At 43.4% G+C, this 23,439-nt stretch overlaps 1 protein-coding gene across 3 annotated transcripts in view; it reads left to right on the plus strand.

Moving 5' to 3' along the window:
• The window catches only part of dok6 (docking protein 6), a 512,624-nt gene that overhangs the window by 451,558 nt on the left and 37,627 nt on the right, over nucleotides 1-23,439 (plus strand). For all 3 annotated transcript variants that reach the window (XM_073051653.1, XM_073051670.1, XM_073051661.1), the window contains exon 6: nucleotides 3,764-3,902. In XM_073051653.1, coding sequence (XP_072907754.1) covers nucleotides 3,764-3,902 — 139 coding nt within the window. The remainder of the gene's footprint in view (nucleotides 1-3,763; nucleotides 3,903-23,439) is intronic.

Genomic DNA, 23,439 nt, shown 5'->3' on the forward strand with positions numbered 1-23,439 from the left:
TCACATTCTACAACTCACATTCTCAGTATTTTATATTGTATGTGCACTGTTTATCTTATTTTGCACATTAGTCGCTTATCAGTCTTTGAGTGTAGTTTTTCATTGATCCTATTATATTTCTTTGATCAACTGTGAATGAGTGCAACACACACAAAATGCTGGAGGAACTCACCAGGGTCAGGCAGCTTACATGGAAAGAAACACGCAGTTGATATTTTGGGCCAGGGCCCGTCTTCAGAACATTTTTGATTCATACACTCAGTGGCCATATTATGAGGTAGTTGCTGTACCAAATAAAGTGGTTACAAAGTATGTGTTCATGGTCTTTTACTGCTGTTGCCTATTCACTTCAAGGGTTGACGTGAATATTGCACTTCCCTCATTTTTCACAGCAACTCCAACCATTGCTGCTCTGCTATCTTTCCTACAAATGTCACTTTCCCATCAACTTTGGCCAGTTCCCTTCTCATGCCATTGTAATTTCCTTTATTCCACTGAAATACCGATGCATTAGATTTTATTTTTTCCCTCTCAAATTTCAATGTGAGCTCAATCATATTGTGATCACCGTTCCCTTAGGGTTCCTTAACCTTAAGCTCTCTTATCACCTCCGGATCATTGCACAACACCCAATCCAGCACAACCGATCCCCTAGTGGGCTCAACAACAAGCTGATCTAAAAAGCCATCACTTAGACATTCTACAAATTCTCTGTCTTGAGGTCCAGTACTAACCTGGTTTTCCCAATCCACTTTCATGGTAAAATCCCCAGCGATTATCATGACATTGCCTTTATGATATGCCTTTTCTATCTCCAGCTGTAATTTGTAATCCACATCCTGGCTGCTGTTTGGAGGCCTGTATACAACTGCCATTAGAGTCCTTTTACCCTTGCCATTTCTTAACTCAACCCATAGAGACTCTACACTTTCCAATCCTATGTCATCTCTTTCAAATGATCTCATATTATTTCTTATACACAGAGCCACCCCACCCCCTCTGCCTACTAACCTATCTTTCCGATATACTGTATATCCTTAGACATTCAGCTCCCAATGGCAGCTATACTTTAGCCATGTTTCAGAGATGGCCATAACATCATATTTGCCAATCTGTAGCTGAATTTCAAGATCGTCCATTTTATTTCTTATGCTGGTGCATTCAAATACAACACCCTCAGTCCAGTATTTGTTGCTTTCTGTTTTAACTGCACCACGCCTCTATTGCCCTGTAACTCAAACCCACTGGCTTTGATTAAACCTCATCTCCTGACTATCCTTTCTATCATCTCTGTTGCAGGCTATCTTTGATTTATTTCTGTTTTCCCCTTCCTCAGCCCTATCACTCCAGTTCCCATCCCCCTGCCAAATTAGTTTAAACCCTCCCTAACAGCTCTATTAAATGTACCCAGTACTTGGTAAATAGAAGGCATTCAAATGTGAAATTTGGAGAGTAGAGCCTTTGTATGTTCCTGTCAGGATAAAAGGCAAAGATAATGGGTTTATGGAACATTGGTTTCTAGAGATATTGAGATCCTGCTTAAGAAAAAGAAGGAGGTGCATAACACGTATAGGCAAGCATGAGTAAATGAAAAGGATAAGAAATGCAAGAAAACACTTAAATAAGTCAGGAAGGCTAAAAGAAGACATGAAGTTGCTCCAGCAGACAAGCTGAAGGAGAATTCTAAGGTCTTCTATAGTAAGCGCAAAAGGATAGCGAGGGACAAAATTGAACCCCTGGAAGATCAGAGTGGTACTCTATGTGTGGAGCCAAAAGAGATGGGGAATACCTTAAATGGATTTTTTGCACCTGTATTTACTCGAAAGATGGCTACAGAGTCTGTAGATGTGAGGAAATGCAACAGAGAAAATGGGCTGAAAAATGGCAGATGGAACTTAATGCAGTCAAATGTGAGGTGTTGCACTTTGGGAGGACCAACCAGAGTAGGTCTTACATGGCGTGTAGCAGGGCACTGAGGGGTGTGGTAGAACAGAGGGATCGAGGAATAAAGATCCATAATCCCTTGAAAGTTATGTCACGATTAGATAGTGTCACGAAGAATCTTTTGGCACATTGGCTTTTATAAATCAATGTATTGAGTACAGGAGTTGAAATGTTTTGTTGAAATTGTATAAGACGTTGGTGAGACCTAATTTGACGTATGTGGTGTTGGTCACCTACTTACAGGAAAGACGTAAATAAGATTGAAAAAGTGCAGCGACAATTTACCAGGATGTTGCTGGGACTTGAGGAACTGAGTTATATGGAAAGATTGACTAGGCTAGGACTTTATTTCCTTCAATGTGGAAGACTCAGGGGAGATTTGATAGAGGTATACAAAATTATGAGAGGTGTTCATAGGGTAAATGAAAGCAGGCTTTTTTCCACTGAGGTTGTGTGAGACAACAACTAGAGGTCATGGGTTAAGGTTGAAAGATCAAATGTTTCAGAGGAACATGAAGAGAAATTTCTTCACTCAGGGTGGTGAAATGAGCTGCCAGTGCAACTTGATGCAGGGTCAATTTCAACATTTCAGAGAAATTTGGATAGGTACATGGATGGTCAGGTATGGAGGGTTATAGTCTGGATTCAGGTCAATGGATCAAGGCAGATTAATAGTTTGGCAGATACCAGATGGGCTGAAAGGCCTGTTTCTGCACTGTAGTATTCCATGACTCTATCAACCTCTGCTTAAATATTCCCAATGATTTGTCTACAACCATCTGTGGCAATGAACTCCACAGATTCACCACACTATGGGCAAAAGAGATGAGAAATTGAGTATCAAATGACTACCGCTCTGTAATGTTTAGAGTTACAATTAATACAGGTCCACAATCCCTTATCTGAAATTCTGAAATCCAAAAAGCTCCAAAAACTGAAGTATTTTTCGCCAACAGCTGACATCACTCAGGTGTGACGTGACAGCACTAGCAGAGGCCGCCAGACGTCAGTTGTGGCTCAGCGCTCGTACTGGTTACACGTGCATTTGCTATTCACTGATATTTTGTGTTCACTGTTAACTTTGTGTTTAATTTCACTGTGAAAATGTCAAAAAGAGCTGCAGATACCCCTATGGGTAACAATGAGAAAAAGAGAAGGAAGCATCTATCATTATCAATAACGCAGAAAGTGGAGTTATTGCAGAAGCTTCATCGTGGTGTGTCTGTGTGGCGTCTTACTGAAGAATATGGTGTCGGAACTACCATTGTATATGATTTAAAGAAACAAAGACAAGTTACTGAAGTTTTATAGTGACAGTGGCGTTCTATGTTTATTCCAATAAGTCATTTACCATGTGTTTGATTCGGTTCGTTTGAAGCTGTATATTTTTATGTTTTATTGACTGTTTTTGTTGGAAATAAAATATTTTTTTAGTCTCTATTCCCTAAACAATACAGTGTAACAACTATTTACATGGCATTTACATTGTATTAGGTATTATAAGTAATCTCGAGATGATTTAAAGTATACGGGAGGATGTGCATACGTCTGGAGATCCGCCGGGTCCTAAAGTCCACTGGCACTGAGACAGATTAAATAAGGGACTTGAGCACATGTGCTTTTTGGTATCCATGGGGGGTGGGGGGGGGGGTCCCGGAACCAATAAGGAGGGATTCTGAAATCCAAAAAATTCTGAATTCGGAAATGCAACTGTCCCCAAGGATTTCGGGTAAGGGATTGTGTATGCTTCAGTAGTGCCTAGGTTTATTGCCAGAACAAAGACACAAACTGTGACATCCATTGTGTTTGTCATTTGCAGAATGTGTGACACGGGAGAGGGACTGTTTACATTTCAGACACGGGAAGGAGAGAACATCTATCAGAAGGTACATTCAGCAACTCTGGCCATAGCCGAACAACACGAGCAACTGATGCTGGAGATGGAGAAAAAAACACGGGTATGTATCAACCAGACTTTAAAAGGATTCATTATGTCTTGAACATTTTCTGGAAGAGTAATTTGACAGAAGCTTTTCAAAATTACTTAAGGATAAATGTATGACAGCCCACTAATATAATAGTAGGAGGATATAATAGTTGGAGAATCGATGCTTGAGAAGTTAAGCCTGAAAATCTATCAGTGTTGGGAAGTCCTGTTGGACATTCCCAAAGCTCTGTAATTTTATTAAGGTAAGTCAGACAACATAGCAATCATAGCTTCAGTCTTTCCATGTGAATACAAAAGATAATCTACACTCAGTGGCCACTTTATTAGATAGAGGAGTAGTACCTGCTGTGGTCTTCAGCTGCGGTAGTCCACCCACTTAAAGGTTCGACATATTACTCTTTCAGAGATGCTGTTCTGCACACCACTGTTTTAGCCTACAGAACTATCACATCATTCTGTGTAAACTCTAAAGATTGTTGTGTGAAAAAATTCCAGCAGACCCGAAGTTTCTGAGATATTCAGTGCTGTCTGGCAACAATCATTCCACAGTCAAATGCATTTAGATCACATTTCTTCCCCATTCTGATGTTTGTTCTGAACAACAACTGAACCTCTTGACCACACGTAAATGCTTTTATGCATTGAGTTGCTGCCACATGATTGTCTGATTAGATATTTGTGTTAATGAGCAGGTGTACAGGTGCACCTAATAAAGTGGCCACTGAGTGTATTTTAGAGTGCAAAAAGAAACAACACTTTTCTTGGTTGACCTTTCTCTCTAAAGATTGACCAACTATGTAAGCACAGTTAAGAGTCCTGGATCCTCTTCATATCTCTATTTCTGACACCAGATGAAAGGTAAATCCAATGTTTCCCCACGAATTACAGCAAAATGTGAAATATGAAAGTTTATAAACCTGTAATTACAACAAAAGATGAGGTAGCCATTTCAATGGACACATTTTAATATATCCACCGGTTTTGGCTAATTAAGCATATACTAGCTTGCCAGCATGTGATTTACCATATCACTTCATTACCTGACAGCTCTATGGTTCTCCATCTTTTGAAATGACTTGGAATCTTCTGTGAATGGTAACACCAAAGGAATAAAATCAAAAATTGTTCAAACCATAAGACCAAAAAACATAGGAACATAATTAGACTATTCTCCCCATTGAGCCTGCTCTGCCTTTCCAATATGGCTGATTTATTATCCCTCCATTTTGTGGCCTCTTCCCACAACCATTAACAGCCTTACTATTCAAGAAAATATCAGCCTCCACCTTAAATATACCCATTGACTTGGCCTTCTGCAGAGGTCTGTGGCAATTAATTCCACAGATTCACCGCCATCTGGTGAAATAAATTCCTCTTCATCTCTATTCTACGAGGAGGTCCTTCTATTCTGAGGCTGTGCCCTCTGGTCCTAGACTCCCCCACTATAGGAAACAATAAACTAAAAACAATGATCTTTGAGTTTATTTTCAACAATAAATTTGACTCATTTCAGCTATTTGTATCATTAGCAGGAGCTATAATTTTTTCTTCAAAAGTATACACTATATGTGTACAGTACTGTGAGACAAAACTGTTTATTCCCATCACAGTTTTTGAGGTTTCTGCATCATTCTATTTCTACTAAATTGGCTAGAATACATTTTATTTAAATGAAAGAAAAGCTTAAATTTCAAAAGCCTGTGTTAGCCTTGATGGAGCCAATAAATCTCCTGCAAGCTGTTTCCATAATTGGTCTTTTTCTGCCTCTGTTTCAAATGGGTGTTGCGTCACCTTGGAATCTAGGTTCCATAACTCAAAGCTGCGGCTCAGAATGGCAAGCGACAGGAACTGGTGCGTAATTACTTGCAGAGAAAATGCAATGTAACTTTGAAATCTCTTCCATGTCTGTCTTCATTCTCTGTGACATTTAGTTAAAATTGCATTGCCTTGTTAACAGAGCGATAATGAAACCTTAACACGTCAATTGTCTAGTTAAAGAAATCTTGCTTACTTTTATTTCCAATATATTTGAAGTAACGCAGAATAAAGCCATTTAAACAATTACATCTGATTCACTGTCAGATATATGAATATAGTGTTTTCAGCCTTTCAATTGAAAGACACACAAACAATATCATAATTCACAGGAGCTCAATGGATATTCTTTCAATATCCACCTACCAGTGACTTTATATGGATGTTATTTTACAGTGGTACTGTGGAAATATGATGTGAGCCATTTTGGTTATGGCATCGATCAGAATAAGAATTGGAATCAAAATCAGGATTATCACAGACATGCCCTGAAATTTGTTGTTTTGCACCATCAAAAATTACAATGAGAAAGACACTCAGTGGCCACTTTATTAGGTACACTTGTACACCTGCATGTTAATGCCAATATCTAACCAGCCAACCATAAGGCTGCAAATCAAAAGCATGCAGATATATTCAGGAGATTCAGTCGTTGTTCAGACCAAACATCAGAATGGGGAAGAAATATGATCTAAATGACTTTGATCATAGAATGTTTGTTGGTGCCAGATGGGGTGGTTTGAGTATCTCAGAAACTGCTGATCTCCGGGGATTTCAACTCACAACAGTCTCTTAGAGTTCTGTGGGAGAAGATGCCTTGTTAATAAGAAAGGTCAGAGGAGAATGGCCAGACTGGCTCAAGCTGACAGGAAGGCGGCAGTAACTCAAATAGCCAAACATTAGAACAGAGGTGTGCAGAACAGCATTGTCGGAAGTACAACATGGTGAACCTTGAAGCAGAGAACCACACACAGTTGCACTCCTGTACCTAATAAAGTGGCAATTGAGTGTCCATGGTGAAAGTTATTGTTTCGTGCAATACTATAAATTACAATGGGGAATATATATGAAAAGGTCGTAAGTGGTGCAATAAGCAGGCAGTGCAGGAGCCTGAAGATGCACACTCAATGTTCCAGGATCAGCTTCTTCCCCTCCATCATCACAATTCCGAATGGCAATAAAACCATGAGAACTTCACGATATTTTCCTACTTTTTTGAAGCATTGAAATATGTATTTAATTTAATTTTCTTTTTTATATATTGTGGCGCCCTGGGGGTGGGGTGGTGGTGGTGATTTAGAGTTTGTCCCAGTACTCCTGGTGGCCAGCAATATTTATTGTTCATGTTTTAAAATGCATTAGTGGGATGTTCAAGATCATTTATTGTTACATTTTAGCTTGAGTTATACAGTTATACTCGTGTTTGTGGGTTACCCTGACTGTAACCGTGGTGTGTGATAATCACCTGCCCCATCTGTATGAAGCTGAGCTGTTCTCTCTCCAGGTCATCGTGCCCTGTCTTTTTTCACGCTAATCATAATAAAAATAGCAATTGAGTTAAATGAGCTTTGTTTGTCTGTCATCATGGTCTGAACGCTCACCACATTGGTGTCAGGAGTGGGATTAGAAATTGATGGTGAGATTGAAGAGCTACGACATCGGATGGAGTGCCTGAGACCCAAGGAATAAGTCAAGGATCCAAGTTGTGTGCCTCCCCTGCACCCCCAGACTGGGTTACCAAAGACAAGACACCAACCCAGAGGGAGGGCCGGGTACCCAGGGAACCCGGGGAACATGGTGGAGCACATCACCCACCTCGCTTGTGGCCCACGCCGGAGAACCCAAAATACCGCATCCATGGGAGGACGTGCAACATGGCAGGCACCTCCGATGCCACTGGAGCAAGAGGAGGCCAACGAACCTCAGCAATTCACACCACAAGGTCCACACTGAAGCTCCCCAGATACGATGGTACCAGCCGCCTGGATCCTCACTTGGCACAAGTCAAACTTGCTGCGTGGCACAACGGGTGCAGGCCCGCCGAGCTGGCAGTGCACCTTGCCCTGGTGGGGGATGCCCTGCATAGCAGTGTGACCACAGGGCCCTCGTGGTTGCGCTGAAGTGGCGTTTCGAGCAGAGGCCATTGGCGGAAGCAATGTCGGAAGAAACGGGCAGCAGATGGCACCTCGTGGGAGAAAGCCCGAGGTCACTTGCAGCAGATCTGCACCACTGTGCTCGGCCTGGCTACCCCCCCGTTCCCCACTGCGGCCCAGGAAGAACTTGCCCTCTACGCCTTTGTAAAGGTGCTGACGCTGGAGCACCTTCGGCAGCATGTTCGCCTGGCATCACCTCATCGCACATTGCGAGCCTGGGCTTGTGTCACTGTGGCAGAGGAGTACACTGGCGAGGAGGAGCCCGTGAGACAGGTACGACTAGTACCGCGTTGGCCCTGCCACAGCCCAGTACATCCATCAGGTGGCAGTGCTCAGGACCCTAGCAGAATCCCTCCATTGTCGCCCCTCTGGGTAGGCCATTTGGGTGAAGAGCAAGGCTTATATATGGACTGGGAGGTGGAAGGCATTAGATACCACGCATTGGTGGACACAGGGTCAACCATCACCATCACCCTTTCCGGTGTCCTCCCCAACGTGAACCGGCCATCCCCACCTCAATGGATGGATGATGACGGCGGTCGATGCTGACTAAGGTCACCGGCAACTTTGCGGTGATGAGAGGGAAGATGTGGCTCTGCATCACAGAGGGGATAAACATGAAGTGTGGCTAGCTGATATCCGTGACTCCTGCTTCACTGGCCTGGACCTGCTGTTCCACTGGGGGGTGGTTGTGTGGGGGACAACACTCTACCTCCATGCTGAAACTGTGGCTTTCTGGCATGTCAGCTCCAGGAAGCAGACCAGCTGCACCCTTAGCCACATTGAATGGAACCCACCGGGAGCTCTTGGCTATGGTCCAGGACCTCCACCACTTCGGCCCCTACCTCTTTGGCCAATGGTTCCTGCTTCGCCAATTATCACTGACCTGGCTGTTGAGCTTCCGCGGTCCCAAGGAGCAGTTGGCATGGTGGCTGGAGGCTCTCCAGGATTACCGCCGCTTGCCCCTGGCTCCACTCGAGGCAGCAACAGTAGCGACACCCAGTGGGTTTAGAGAGCTGGTGGGGGGGGGGGGGGGGCGGCCATTTTGGGGCCGCAAAGACATTGGGCAAGCTGCAAGAACGCTTATATTGGCCTAAGTGCAGGCAAGATGTGGAGCTGTTCGTGCACCACTGTGAAGCTTGACGTTTGCATGTCCGTGAAGCGGCTGTGCCCCCAGTCTAGGACACCAATGCAGCAGTACCTGGTGGGGGCCCCAGTAGAGCGTGTGGGAGTGGACATCCCGGGCCCCTTCCTCCACACTGACTCCCGGATCCACAATGTTCTCGTGGCCAAGGGTTACTTCACAAAGAGGTCAGAGGAGTACGTGATACCACCGCTGGAAGACTCGTGGAGGAGTTCTTGTGCCATTTCAGTCCCGCTGAAGAACTCCACAGTGACCAGGAGTGAAACTTTGAGGGGCAGGTGTTTGGTGAGGTCTGCAGGTGGCTGGGAATCACCAAACCTCAGACCAGCCCCCTTCACCTGCAAAGTGATGGGCTGGTGGGGCACTTTAACTGCACTCTGGCTACACAGCTCACCATCCTTGTTACCAGTGCGATTGGGATCGCCACCTTCCCCTGGCATTGTGGGCATACTGGCCACCAGTCGAGGAGAGCACCAGGTGAACGCCAGCTGAGCTTGTGTTCGGGCAGGAGCCGCACACACCGGTGGATCTAGTGTTTGGCCCTCCTCCCGAGCCAGAGATTCCTGGGTAGGCCGGGTTGGAGTACCTGCAGCACCTCAGGAGGTGCCTGGGGGCTGTTCACGATGCGGCTCGGCAGAACCATAGTGCAGCCAGCAACCGACAAAAACGGGCTTACGATGCCCGCAGCCGGGACAAGACTTTACTGTCGGGTACTAAGTGTGGATCTAATGCCCCTCCTGGAAGAAGTAACTATCCCCCAAGCTGGGAAGCCACTGGAAGGGGCCAGGAGAGGTGCTTGACCACATCCCTGGTGTCGTGTATCGGATACAGTAGTCTGAGCGGCGGAAGTCAGTCATCCTGCACAGGGATTGGCTGACACTGTATCTGCCCTTGGACACCACTGACCCAGCCTCTTGGCCTCACCAAACAGTGCCTCCCCTAGTGGGGGGAATCAGCCTCAAACCCCTCTCCCAGCGCTCCAGGCAGCAGCGTTGACCACCACCAGGACTGTTGGACTTTGTTGTGGACTCTGGAATTGCTGGGGATGGCTGACCCCTCATGAGGGGACAGTATGGCGCTCGTGGGAGGTGTGGTCGACAGCTAGCACTACTTATTGTTCTTGTTTTAAAATGCATTCATGGGATTGTGTTGGGATGTTCAAGTTCATTTCTTTTTATACTTTTACTTGGGTGATACAGTTATTCGCTTGTGTGGTTGTGCAGCCTGGGTGTTTGATAATCACCTCCACTGTCTGTATGAGACTCTGCTGTTCTCTCCCCGGGCCATTGCACCTGCTCTGTTTTTGTGCTTATCGCAATAAAAACAACAGGTGAGTTAATTGAGCTTTTCTCGTCTGTCATCAAGGACCAAATGTTCACTACAATATACTTATTGTCATTTATATTTATTTTTTTATTATGTATTGCATTGGACTGCTGCCACATATGCCAGTGATATTAAACTTGATTCTGATTCGGTTTCAAAAAGAGAGCCAAAAAACAAGAAATAGCGTTCATGGACTGTTGATGGTGGAGGGGAATAAGTTGTTTCTAAAATGTTGAGTGTGTGCGTTTAGGTTCCTGTACTTCTTCCCTGAGGGTAGCAATGAGAAAAGGGCATGTCCTGAGTGGTGGGAGGTCATGAAGTTTTATGCCACCTTTTTGAGGCATTGGCTTTTGAAGGTGTCCTCGATGCTGGGGCGGCTAGTGCCCAGGATGAAGCTAGCTGAGCTGACAACCCTCTGCAGCTTAAAAAAGGGTTTCTCTCGAAGCTTTCTGCCTGTGAAAAGCATGGGTATACCGTTGTGTGATGATATACATTAAGCTTAGTATTCTCTGCATGGCAAGTTTCTGATATCAGCCTGATGGTTAAGAAGTACTACACCATGACCACATACCTGGACTCCTGTGTAGCAAACCTCTGCAGGTTGGAAATGAGCAATACCTTATTAGAAATCACTTCTCATCCTCTGTGTTATGAAATAATTCATAATGCAATGTATCTGAAAAAAATGGAATATTAAGGTCAGTAATTTCTTTGGCATGTGTTACAGGAAATAACCACCATTTAATATAATACATTAATATAACATAGTCAGCTACATTATTAATGCGTAGCCACAACATTCTAGGACTAGAAAATGTTACCAACTATATTAGAGATAAGAGATTCTGCAGGTGCTGGAAATCCAGATCAATATACTGAAAATGCTGGAGGAACTCAAAAGGTCAGGCAACGTAAATGAGGTGAATAAGCAGTTGACGTTTCAGGTCAAAATCCTCCATCAGGACAATCCTGACTGACAGTTTATTCCCCTCCATAGATGCTGCCTGACCTACTGAGTTCCTTCAGCATTTTGTGTGTGTTCCACTGTCTATATCAATGTTTATTTAGTTTTCAACTATTACTGATGCTGTGTTTGACTACATCAGCAATATCAACAAAATTAAATATATTATGCTCTCATTCCTGATGCAGTTTTGCCTTTTCAACCTTGAACTATCTTAAACCTTTGGCTTCCACAGATACTACTTGGACTATAGTGTTCTTCCATGTTCTGTTTTGTTTAAATGCATACTTTTCCCAAGGAAAGTTTCCAAACAAATGGCCTAATTTAGCTTTCCAATGCAGTTTTATATATCAACGAGTCTTGATGAAGGGTCTCAGCCCAAAACGTCGACTGTTTACTCTTTTCTATAGTTGCTGCCTGGCTTACTGAGTTCCTCCGGCATTTTGTATGTGTTGCTTGGACTTCCAGCATCTGCAGATTTTTCTCTTGTTTGTGACCAAGGAATTCAAATTTGCTGACCCCCTCCAGCTCTGATCCTCTGTTGAAGATTGGCTCATGCACCTCTAGTTTCCTCCTCCTGAAGTCAATATTCAACTCCTTGGTCTTGCTGACATTGAGTAAGAGGTTGTTATTGTGGCACCACTCAGCCAGATTTTCAATCTCCCTCCTATAAAAGTGGTTTAAAATGTTTATTGTATATTGCAATGACTGAAGTAATAGATGGAGGGGGCTAGGGGTGTCTTACTAGAATGATTGATCTATTAACTGCCTAGGGAGAAGAACCTTTTAAGATGGCGTGAAGTTCTTGTTTTAATGGCTCTATAGCACTTTCTAGAAGGGAGATTTTCGAACAAGCAGTTTGCTGTGTGTTTAGCGTCTGCGGTGATTTTTCATGCCTTCTTCTTTGTCCTGAACACATCCAAGTCTTGCAGTGATGGTAGACTGCAGCCAGTGAGCTTCACTGCTGACCTGGCAGTTCACTCTAGTTTTTGTGTATTGTGAGAGGATACGACACCAACACAGACAGTGATGGCTGATGTGAAGATGCTCTCTACGGTGCAGTCTAAAAATTGCACCATATGTTCTGGGAAAGATAGAAATTTATCAGCTACCACAAGAAGTACATCCTTTGCTGAGTTGTTTCGTTAATGAAGGAGATATGGTTCTCCACATGAGGTCCTATGAAGTAAAGATGCCCAGGAACCTGAATATTGAAACAATGCTAACTATAGAGGTGCTGATGATGAGTTGGTGGAGAGGAGACACATTTCTCCTGAAGCTGATATCAATCTCTTTGATTTTAAGGGCATTCAGCTCCAAGTTATTGTGATAGCACCAGCACACTAGCTTGTTTACTTCCTGGTGGATCTTGGATACTCTGCCTCTGCTGACTAGTCCAATCCAGTCATGTCATCCACAAACTTTATCAGCTGAACTGCTGGATCATCGGACACACAGTCTATGGTGCATGGAGAAAATAGGAGAGGGGAGAGAATATACCCGTGGCACACCAGTGCTGACTGAGCAGGTTGTGATATGAACAAGGATCAGATAGGGTCATCCTGATCTGAGAGAAACACAAACACTAACATACCTGTTTGGAGCAACAAAACATTTGGGAAGTTACAGAGGCTCAAGTATAGATTGACAGAAATATTTATAGAGAAAACATTTCCAAAAGGATCAAATCAGGAAAAGGCTGTCAATCTAGTAATAACAAATTTAACCTCAAAGAGTGAAATCGAATATGAATTACTATGTGGGAAACCATCAGGCTGTGAAGAAAGATTGTGATATAAGGACAAACAGCAACTACATCATAATGGAAATGGCATCTGCCAAAGCAACAGACAAAATGCATTTACACTGAAGAAAGATCTCGTGGATCAAGAAAATTGGAACATATCACAGGGTGAACAAAGAAAAATAAGCTGATTACTGGTGTATACAATTTCAAGAAATAGAAGAATACTGTGCCAATCTTTTGGCTGTCAAAACTAATGCTAATAACACCCTGTGGGCTTGAGAATCAGGCCTGAATTGTTCTCTCGGTGCATAGCTGCAGCTGGAAAAAAATGAAAGTTGAAAGATCTCCATTTTAAAATGGAATTGCCACGAGCTAATCAAGTCTGACGGACAAGATACCAATAAATTTGTTTAGAAAACTGGAATGAAGGAACTTCATGAATACTGATAAATCCCAAAATAAAGGAATTGTCTTATCTGTTGGAAGTATTACATAAAGCTATCTGTCAGAATCAGTATTTTGCTTTGGAGAAGATACATACAAGTTAAAGAAATGAAGCCTAATGACCCAAGGAGCAAAATGATAGATGAGTTGTGGAAATTATTTTCAGTGGCAAGGAAGATTTCTGACAAGAAACACGTACAAATTGCTGGTCTCCTCCACTGCCATGATAAGGCCACTCTTGGGTTGGGGAGCAACAACTCATATTCTGTCTCTGCAGCCTCCATCTTGAAATCATGTACATTGATTTCTCTAACTTCCATTAATTTCTAGATGCCCCCCTCCCCTTCTCTCCTTTTCTGTTCCTACTTCAGGCTCCCCTCTTAATACTTCTCTGCTCCTCACCTGCCTATCACCTCTCCCGATGCCCCTCTTACTTCCCTTTCTCCCATGATCCACCTTCGTCTTCTATCAGCCCTTTACCTTTTTCACTTATCACCACCCAACTTCACACTTCAAATCTCCCACCTCACTTCCACTTATTAGCTGCCAGTGTATGCGTGTACTCCACCCACCTTCTTCCCCCTTTATTTCCCAGTCCTGATGAAGCATCTCAGCTGAAACTGCCGCCTGTTTATTTCCCTCCGTAGGTGCTACCTGACCCGCTGTGTTCTTCCAGCATTTTGTGTGTGCTGCTCTGGATCCGCAGAATCTCTTGTATTTAAGATTTCTGTCAAGAATCTGCAGCATAAACAATTACAGATTTCAACTTCAACTGCCTTTCAATTCCCAAAAAAAGTCCTAATAATCTGTGGAATAACACTACATGGAACTTGGACCTTAAAAACAGGCCATTCACATGATGAACATCTACGACTAACTGGTGTGCACACTTGTTTAGTACGTATAATAATTTGGACAACAAAATGTACCAGGTGTAGTTGACTCCTTTGTAGAATTTATAATTGATGTTATGCTGCAGGCATATTGAGAAGTTGTCCTTGGACTATGTGGTAACTTTGCTCTCGATTCACCATTTGGGAATTACAGAAAACCACTGGGGATAAGAAACAAGTAGATACTCAAACGTCAGTGACATTCAACATCCTATGCAATAGGTTTACAGTAATGCAGAAGGTTTGGATCTATTTTAATAGTTAATTTGTCTATCCAGTGAAGTCATTGAAAAATAAGTAGTTTTGGGCTCCTTATCTAAGAAAGGATGTGCTGGCGTAGGAAAGGGTACAGAGGAGGTTCACGAGAGGATCTCAGATATTAAAAGGTTAACATATGGTGATATGTTGTCTCTAGCTATGGAGTTTGATGGCTCTGGGACTGTGCTGACTGGAATTTAGAAGAATGAGGGGGAACCTTTATGAAACCTATTGAATATTGAAAGGCCTAGATAGAGTAGCTGTGCAGAGGATGTTTCCTATAGTGGTCAAGAGCCAAAGGGCACAGTCTACAAATACAAGGACGTCCTCTTAGAACAGAGATGAGGAGGAATTTCTTTAGCCAGAGTGTGGTGAATCTGTGGAATTCATTGCCGCACACAGCTATGGAGGCCAATTCATTGGATATATTTAAATGCGGAATTTGATAGGTTCTTGATTAGTAAGGATGTCAAAGGTTATGGCGACAAGACAGGAGAAAGGAGTTGAGAAGGATGTTAAATCAGCCATGATAGAATAGTAGAACTTAATGGGCTGAATGGCCTAATTCTGCTCCTATGTCTTATGGTCTAAAAATTCCCAACACAGGAGGGCGTAGAGTCACAACATGGAAACAGATCCTTCAGCCCATCTTGCCTGTACCAACCATGATCCCCATCTAAACTAAACCCATTCGTTGTATCCCTCCAAACTTCTCCCATCCACGTACCAGTCCAGATGTATACAGTACTTGTCATTGTTTTGTTCCGGTTGGAAAAACTCCCTCTGCACTCTTTAAGCACTGGCAGGTCATAGCTCTTCAAAGAGATATTCATGTACTGTGCTGGCACTGAGATCCGGATTTCTGTTTGGTTGTTCGTTTCCTCATCTCCTCTTTCATCTTTCCATCACATACTGTATCATGAGTAAGTAACCCTAGTTTTTGATCCATCCACTAAGAGAAAGAGCTTTATACTACTTGCCTTGTGTGGGCTTTTCATAGATTTATTCATCCATTTTAGTCTCCTCAGTTCCAAAGAGAGCCATGCTAATTTATCCAATCTTCCCTAATACATACAAGTTTTGCCAACGGCTTCATAAATATTCCTTGTACCTGTTGATTAAATGTGGTGACAAGGTGTGGGGGGTGGCACAGTAGTGTAGTGGTTAGCACAACGCTTTACAGTACAGGCAATTCAGGTTCAATTCCTGCCGCTATCTGTAAGGCGTTTGTACATTCTCCTCGTAACTGCGAGGGATTCATCTGGGTGCTCCGGTTTCACCCCACAGTCCAAAGATGTATCTTAGTAGGTTAATTGGTCATTGTAAATTGTCCAGGGATGAGGCTAGGGTTAAGTCGGCAAGTTAGTGTATGGCATGGCTTCAAGGGCCATTTCTGTGCTGTATCTCAATAAATAAATAATGGTAAGGCATTCTAAAGCTAGTGTTAGATACTGTTCTATCATTATCTCCATACTGTCATATTTTTTTAACTTGGCTAATAAAGGAAAGCAATATGTATGGCTTTAAACCACCTTACTCACCTGACCTGCTGCTTTTAAGCGAGAAGAGTTTAAAAGGAGAGGGTTATTTCTTCAGCGGCTTGATCAAGGCACGACTGTGCAAGCATGGACGTCAGCCAGTTAGAACAGTGAGAAAAGTTTTAAAGGAGACAACTTTATAGAGCAGGCATTGGAAGAGCGGGCAATGGAGTAGAGGGAGACAGAGTAGGAGGGGTTTGGTTCAATGGGGCTTAGGCAATAACGGGTCGAGGTGAGATAGGTTGCCTGTGAAGAATACAGACAGGAAGTATGTGTGTGAGGCCGGTGTTCTGTGCTCGGTGTCAGATGTGGAAAGTCCTGGAGTCTCCCAGCCTCCCGGACAACCACATCTGCGCCAGGTGCATCGAGCTGCAGCTCCTTAGGGACCGGGTTAGGGAACTGGAGCTGCAGCTCGATGACCTTCATCTGGACAGATAGAGTGAGGAGGTGATAGATAGGAGCTATAGGCAGGTAGTCACACCGGGGCCTCGGGAGATAGATAAGTGGGTAACCTTCAGGAGGGGGAAGGGAAGGAGTCAGATGGTAGAGAGTACCCCAGTGGCTGTCCCCCTTAACAATAAGTACTCCTGGTTGAGTATTGTTGGGGGGCACGGCCTACCTGGGGGAAGCAACAGTGGTCGCGCCTTTGGCACAGAGTCTGGCCCTGTGTCTCAGAAGGGTAGAGAAAGGAAGAGGAAGGCAGTAGTGATAGGGGACTCTATAGTTAGGGGGTCAGAGAGGTGATTCTGTGGACGCAGAAAAGAAACATGGATGGTAGTTTGCCTCCGAGGTGCCAGGGTCCAGGATATTTCTGATCGTGTCCGCAAAATCCTGAAGTGGGAAGGAGAACAGCCAGAGGTCATGGTACATATTGGTACCAACGACATAAGTAGGAGAAGGGAGGAGGTCCTGAAAACAGACTACAGGGAGTTAGGAAGGAAGTTGTGAAGCAGGACCACAAAGGTAGTAATCTCGGGATTACTGCCTGTGTCACGTGACAGTGAGTATAGGAGTAGAATGAGGTGGAGGATAAATGCATGGCTGAGGGATTGGAGCAGGGGGCAGGGATTCAGATTTCTGGATCATTGGGAACTCTTTGGGGGCAGGTGTGACCTGTACAAAAAGGACGGGTTGCACTCGAATGCCTTGGGGATCAAGGGGGACCAATATTCTGGCGGGGAGGTTTGCTAAGGCTACTGGGGAGAGTTTAAACCAGAATTGCTGGGGGGGTGGGAAACAAACTGAAGAGATGGAGGAAGAGGTGGTTGGCTCACAAATAGAGAAAGCTTGGAGACAGTTTGAGAGGGAGGATAGGCAGGTGACAGAGACGGGACGCGCTCAGACTGTTGATTTGAGATGTGTCTATTGTAATGCAAGTATTATGAACAAAGCTGATGAGCTTAGAGCATGGATCAGTACTTGGAGCTATGTTGTTGTAGCCATTACAGAGACCTCTATGGCTCAGGGGCAGGAATGGTTACCTCAACTGCCAGGCTTTAGATGTTTCAGTGAGGACAGGGAGGGAAGCAAAAGAGGTGGGGTTGTGGCACTGTTGATCAGAGATAGTAACAGGGACGTCAAGGAGCAGATAGGGAGACAGATTCTGGAAAGGTGTAGAATTAACAGGGTTGTTGTGTTGGGAGATTTTAATTTCCCAAATATTGATTGGCATCTCCCTAGAGCAAGGGGTTTAGATGGGGTGGGGTTTGTTAGGTGTGTACAAGAAGGTTTCTTAACACAATATGTAGATAAGCTTACAAGAAGAGAGGCTGTACTCGATCTGGTATTGGGAAATAAACCTGGTCAGATGTCGAATCTCTCAGTGGGAGAGCATTTTGGAGATAGTGATCACAATTCTATCTCTTTTGGAGAGGGATAGGAACAGACAAGTTAGGAAAGTATTTAATTGGAGTAAGGGGAAATATGATGCTATCAGGCAGGAACTTGGAAGCATAAATTGGGAACAGATGTTCTCAGGGAAATGTATGGCAGAAATGTGGCAAATATTCAGAGGATATTTGCGTGGAGTTCTGCATAGGTACATTCCAATGAGACAGGGAAAAGATGGTAGGGTACAGGAACCGTGGTGTACAAAGGCTGTTGTAAATCTAGTCAAGAAGAAAAGAAAAGCTTATGAAAGGTTTAAAAAAAAAACTAAGTAATGATAGAGATCTGGAAGATTAAAAGGCCAGCAGGAAGGAGCTTAAGAATGAAATTAGGAGAGCCAGAAGGGGCCATGAGAAGGCCTTGGCAGACAGGATTTAGGAAAACCCCAAGGCATTCTACAAGTATGTGAAGAGCAAGAGGATAAGACATGAAAGAACAGGACCTATCAAGTGTGACAGTGGAAAAGTGTGTATAGAACCGGAGGGGATAACAGAGGTTCTTAATGAGTACTTTGCTTCAGTATTCACTATGGAAAAGGATCTTGGTGATGGTAGGGATGACTTGCAGCTGATGAAAAAGCTTGAGCATAAAGGAAGAGGATGTGCTGGAGCTTTTGAAAAGCATCGTTGGTTAAGTCACCGGGACCAGATGAGACGTACCCCAGACTACTGTGGGAGGTGAGGGAGGAGATTGCTGAGCCTCTGGCAGTGATCTTTGTATCATCAATGAGGACAGAAGAGGTTCTGGAGGATTGGAGGGTTGCGAATGTTGTTCCCTTATTCAAGAAAGGAAGTAGAGATAGCTCAGGAAATTATAGACCAGTGAGTCTTACTTCAGTGGTTGGTAAGTTGATGGAGAAGATCCTGAGAGGCAGGATTTATGAACATTTGGAGAGGTATAATATGATTCAGAATAGTCAGCATGACAGTGCATTACGAGCCAGATTGAATTTTTTTTGGATGTGACTAAACACATTGATGGAGGTAGAGCAGTAGATGTCGTGTATATGGATTTCAGCAAGGCATCTGATAAAGTACCCATGCAAGGCTTATTGAGAAAGTAAGGGGACTTGCTTTGTGGATCCAGAATTGGCTTGCCCACAGAAGGCAAAGAATGGTTGTGGACGTGTCATATTCTGCATGGAGATCGGTGGCCAGTGGTGTGCCTCAGAGATCTGTTCTGGGACCCTTACTGTTTGTGATTTTTATAAATGACCTGGATGAGGAAGTGGAGGGATAGATTAGTAAGTTTTCTGATGACAAAGGTTGGGGGTGTTGTGGACTGTGTGGAGGGCTGTCAGAGGTTACAACGGGACATTGATAGGATGCAAAACTGGGCTGAGAAGTGGCAGATGGAGTTCAAGCCAGATAAGTGTGAAGTGGTTCTTTTTGGTAGGTCGAATATGATGACAGGATATAGTATCAATGGTAAGACTCTTGGCAGTGTGGAGGATCAGAGGGATCTTGGGGTTCCGAGTCCATAGAACACCCAAAGCTGTTGCGCAGGTTGTCTCTGTGGATAAGACATACGGTGCATTGACCTTCAACAATCATGGGATTGAGTTAGGAGCCGAGAGGTAATGTTGCAGCTGTATAGGACCCTGGTCAGACCCCACTTGGAGTACGATGCTCAGTTCTGGTCGCCTCACTACAGGAAAGATGTGGAAACCATAGAAATGGTGCGGAGGGGATTTACAAGGATGTTGCCTGTTTACAAGGGGAGCATGCCTTATGAGAATAGGTTGAGTGAACTCAGCCTTTTCTCCTTGTAGCGACAGAGGATAAGAGGTGACCTGATAGAGGTGTATAAGATGATGAGAGGCATTGATCGTGTGGATAATCAGAGGCTTTTTCCTTGGGCTGAAGTGGCTGGTATGAGAGGGCATGGCTTTAATGTGCTTGGAAATAGGTACAGAGGGGATGCCAGAGGTAAGTTTTTTTATGCAGAGTGGTGAGTGTGTGGAATGGGCTGCCAATGATGGTGGTGGAGGCAAAAACTACAGGGATTTTTAAGAGACTACTGGACAGGTACATGGAGCTTAGAAAAATAGAGGGCTATGGGTAAGCCTAGATAATTTCTAAGGTAAGGACATGTTTGTCACAGTTTTGTGGGACAAGAAGGCTTGCATTATGCTGTAGGATATCTATGTTTTTACATTTGTGTGTGCATTGCAAGTTCCCTCCATTTCTCTACACCACTCAACTACTCAATACAGTCAATAGCGGTTAATTGGGCCTTTGGTAAATTGGGGCAGCTGCTTATTTGGGACAACTCTAGAGAACAAAAACTAATTGAGAAAATTGCTGGGATTCCCTTTGTTTATTTGGGCCACTATACCACTTAATTGGAGTAGGAGACTGTTGCCAAACAGGTTCTAACTGATGTCTGTCAAGCTACACCCTGCTTAGTGTGAACAGTTTTTAAATAGCGTCAGTGTGTGTGTTTGTGTTCAAAAAAGTGATTTTTGTCACTGATAGTTGCTGAGATATAAGCAGTAAGATAATACAGAACAGTTTTGCTCACTGTGGTTTCAAGCATTCAGGCTTAGAGAAATGGCCGGGCATGAAAATGAAATGATTTCACTACTTCAAGTTAGAAGCTATGAAGAATTTGAAGGTATCGAAATCACCTTGAATGTTACAATGAAAATAAAGATTTGGAGGATGCAATTATCGATAGCATTGTATGAAGACAGTGCATTATTTGTATTAGGTGTCTGCATTAATTCTGTCATTGTTTACACAGGATGAATTCCTATGTTGGTAACTATTAGGAACTAATACACAGGTTTATAGTATTGTAGTATGATTGGGCCTTCAAAAGAGGAACTAATACACAGGTTTATAGTATTGTAGTATGATTGGGCCTTCAAAAGGGCCATACCCTTGTCGTGGTTTGGAGGCTTGTATGACTCAATGACCCAGAGAGCTACACTTGCTGCAGTCAGGGTTTTATGCTTTGGCTCTTGGTAGGGTCACCCATGCCAAACAGGTCAAAGGGTAGATGCTAGACTAAGTGAGAATTTCTTACTCAGTTTGTTTCTTCTATACCTTTTTAAGTATTCCATGAAATGAACTGGAATCCACTGTATTCTAACATGTATTATGTATTCCCTTAACATGAGGAAATCTGCAGATGCTGGAAATTCAAACAACAACACACACAAAATGCTGGTGGAACACAGCAGGCCAGGCAGCATCTATAGGGAGAAGCACTGTCGACGTTTCGGGCCGAGACCCTTCGTCAGGACTAACTGAAAGGAGAGATATTAAGAGATTTGAAAGTAGTGGGGGGAGGGGAAAATGCGAAATGATAGGAGAAGACCGGAGGGGGTGGGATGAAGCTAAGAGCTGGAAAGGTGATTGGCGAACGTGATACAGAGCTGGAGAAGGGAAAGGATCATGGGACGGGAGGCCTCGGGAGAAAGGGGGGGGGGGGGAGAAGCACCAGAGGGAGATGGAGGACAGGCAAACAACTAAATATGTCAGGGATGGGGTAAGAAGGGGAGGAGGGGCATTAACGGAAGTTAGAGAAGTCAATGTTCATGCCATCAGGTTGGAGGCTACCCAGCCGGTATATAAGGTGTTGTTCCTCCAACCTGAGTTTGGATTCATTTTGACAGTAGAGGAGGCCATGGACAGACATATCAGAATGGGAATGGGGCGTGGAATTAAAATGTGTGGCCACTGGGAGATCCTGCTTTCTCTGGTGAACCGAGTGTAGGTGTTCATTGAAATGGTCTCCCAGTCTGCGTCGGGCCTCACCAATATATAAAAGGCCACACCAGGAGCACCGGACGCAGTATACCACACCAGCTGACTCACAGGTGAAGTGTCGCATCACCTGCAAGGACCGTCTGGGGCCCTGAATGGTGGTGAGGGAGGAAGTGTAAGGGCAGGTGTAGCACTTGTTCCGCACCACCATTCAGGCCTGCCCTAACACTTCCTCCCTCACCACCATTCAGGAAGCTGAACATTGGTTTGTGTTGTGTATTTGATATTCCAGTAATATTGTAAGTATATTGTTTGATTAAGCATTCTTTATTGTTTACGTACCGGTAATTCATTGTGGGTTATTTGTAGAAGTACATGAATGGCATATGTCATTATGCCACCACATCATAAGTTCACATCTCACTGAAGTAAAGCTAAATGTACACAAGTTATCCCCAGCTCCTGTGATTTTCTTTCAATTAGTTTTATGTTTTGGAGTTACAAACCATAACAGTAGCAAAGAAGTAGTTTCATAAGGAAACCAAGATTGCCACCTACCTGTTGAAATGCAGCGAGATGATCGAGTTTTTAAAAAAGCACAGCACATTTCTCTTCAGAGAGAGGGGGAAAGAGGGAGCAGTGTGATTTTTTTTTAAGAACAGCACGCTTTTCCTTCACAAAAGCAGACAGATGGCCAAGTTAAATAGAGGCAGAAAATGGAAAAAATTTATAAACAGTGAGCACCAGCTGATAATAATCATAAATAAAAAAGAAGCAGAAATGGCTGGCTAGATTGGAAAGCTAGACGCATTCGATTGCACAACAGATAATTGGGAGATGTATACTGAATAAATTGAACAGTATTGCTTTGCTGATGTTGTAAATATAATGGGGGAACATTCAGTACTGAAACCATTGTTGATTGCAGAATCAAAAAGAATGGGAGTAGGTTTCAGTTTATGTGATTGAATTGAAGAGCTTATCCGAGCATTGTCAGTTCAGTGATGGGCTTAATGATGCACTGAGAGAAATTTCAGATTGTGGAATCTTACAAGAAAGAATTCAAAATGGCTCATAACTGAAGTACAACTCGCATTGAAAGAGCAGTTGAAATCGCAGTGTCAATGGAAACAGCAGTCAGAAATGCAATTGCTGTCAGGAATGAAAATGAGTGTAAACAAAATCAGAAAGTCCAAACAGAAATGCTTGGCCAAACAAATTATCTTACGATTGTGGCACAGGCTCACATACAGCAAACCAATGCAGGTTTAAAGGTGAAACTTGCAGAAAATGCAATGAAGTAGGACACATACAAAGAGCATGTTGGGCAGACAAAGATAAATGGACTGTACAGAGAAGAGTAAAAGTTAAAAAGTCAAGTTGCAGTTTCAAAAAGAGCACTAACTTACATGCTTTTGATCAAAAATATGATCACAAGAATGACACGGGACTGGATAGTCTTGAGGTTTAAAATGTGAAAATTATCAAAAGACCAGCAATATGCCTTACACCAGAAGTGAACGGCAAGTTAATTAAAATGAAACTGGACGTTGGCTCAGCTGTTTCAGTCATTCCACAAAATAAGTTTGAATGGCATTTCAAAGAAGCTAAACTAAAGCCTGCAGATATTCAACAAAGAAATTATACAAGAAAAAAGATAACTCC

This window comes from Hemitrygon akajei, chromosome 1 (assembly GCF_048418815.1).
Source record: "Hemitrygon akajei chromosome 1, sHemAka1.3, whole genome shotgun sequence".
NCBI classification, from domain to species: Eukaryota; Metazoa; Chordata; class Chondrichthyes; order Myliobatiformes; family Dasyatidae; genus Hemitrygon; species Hemitrygon akajei.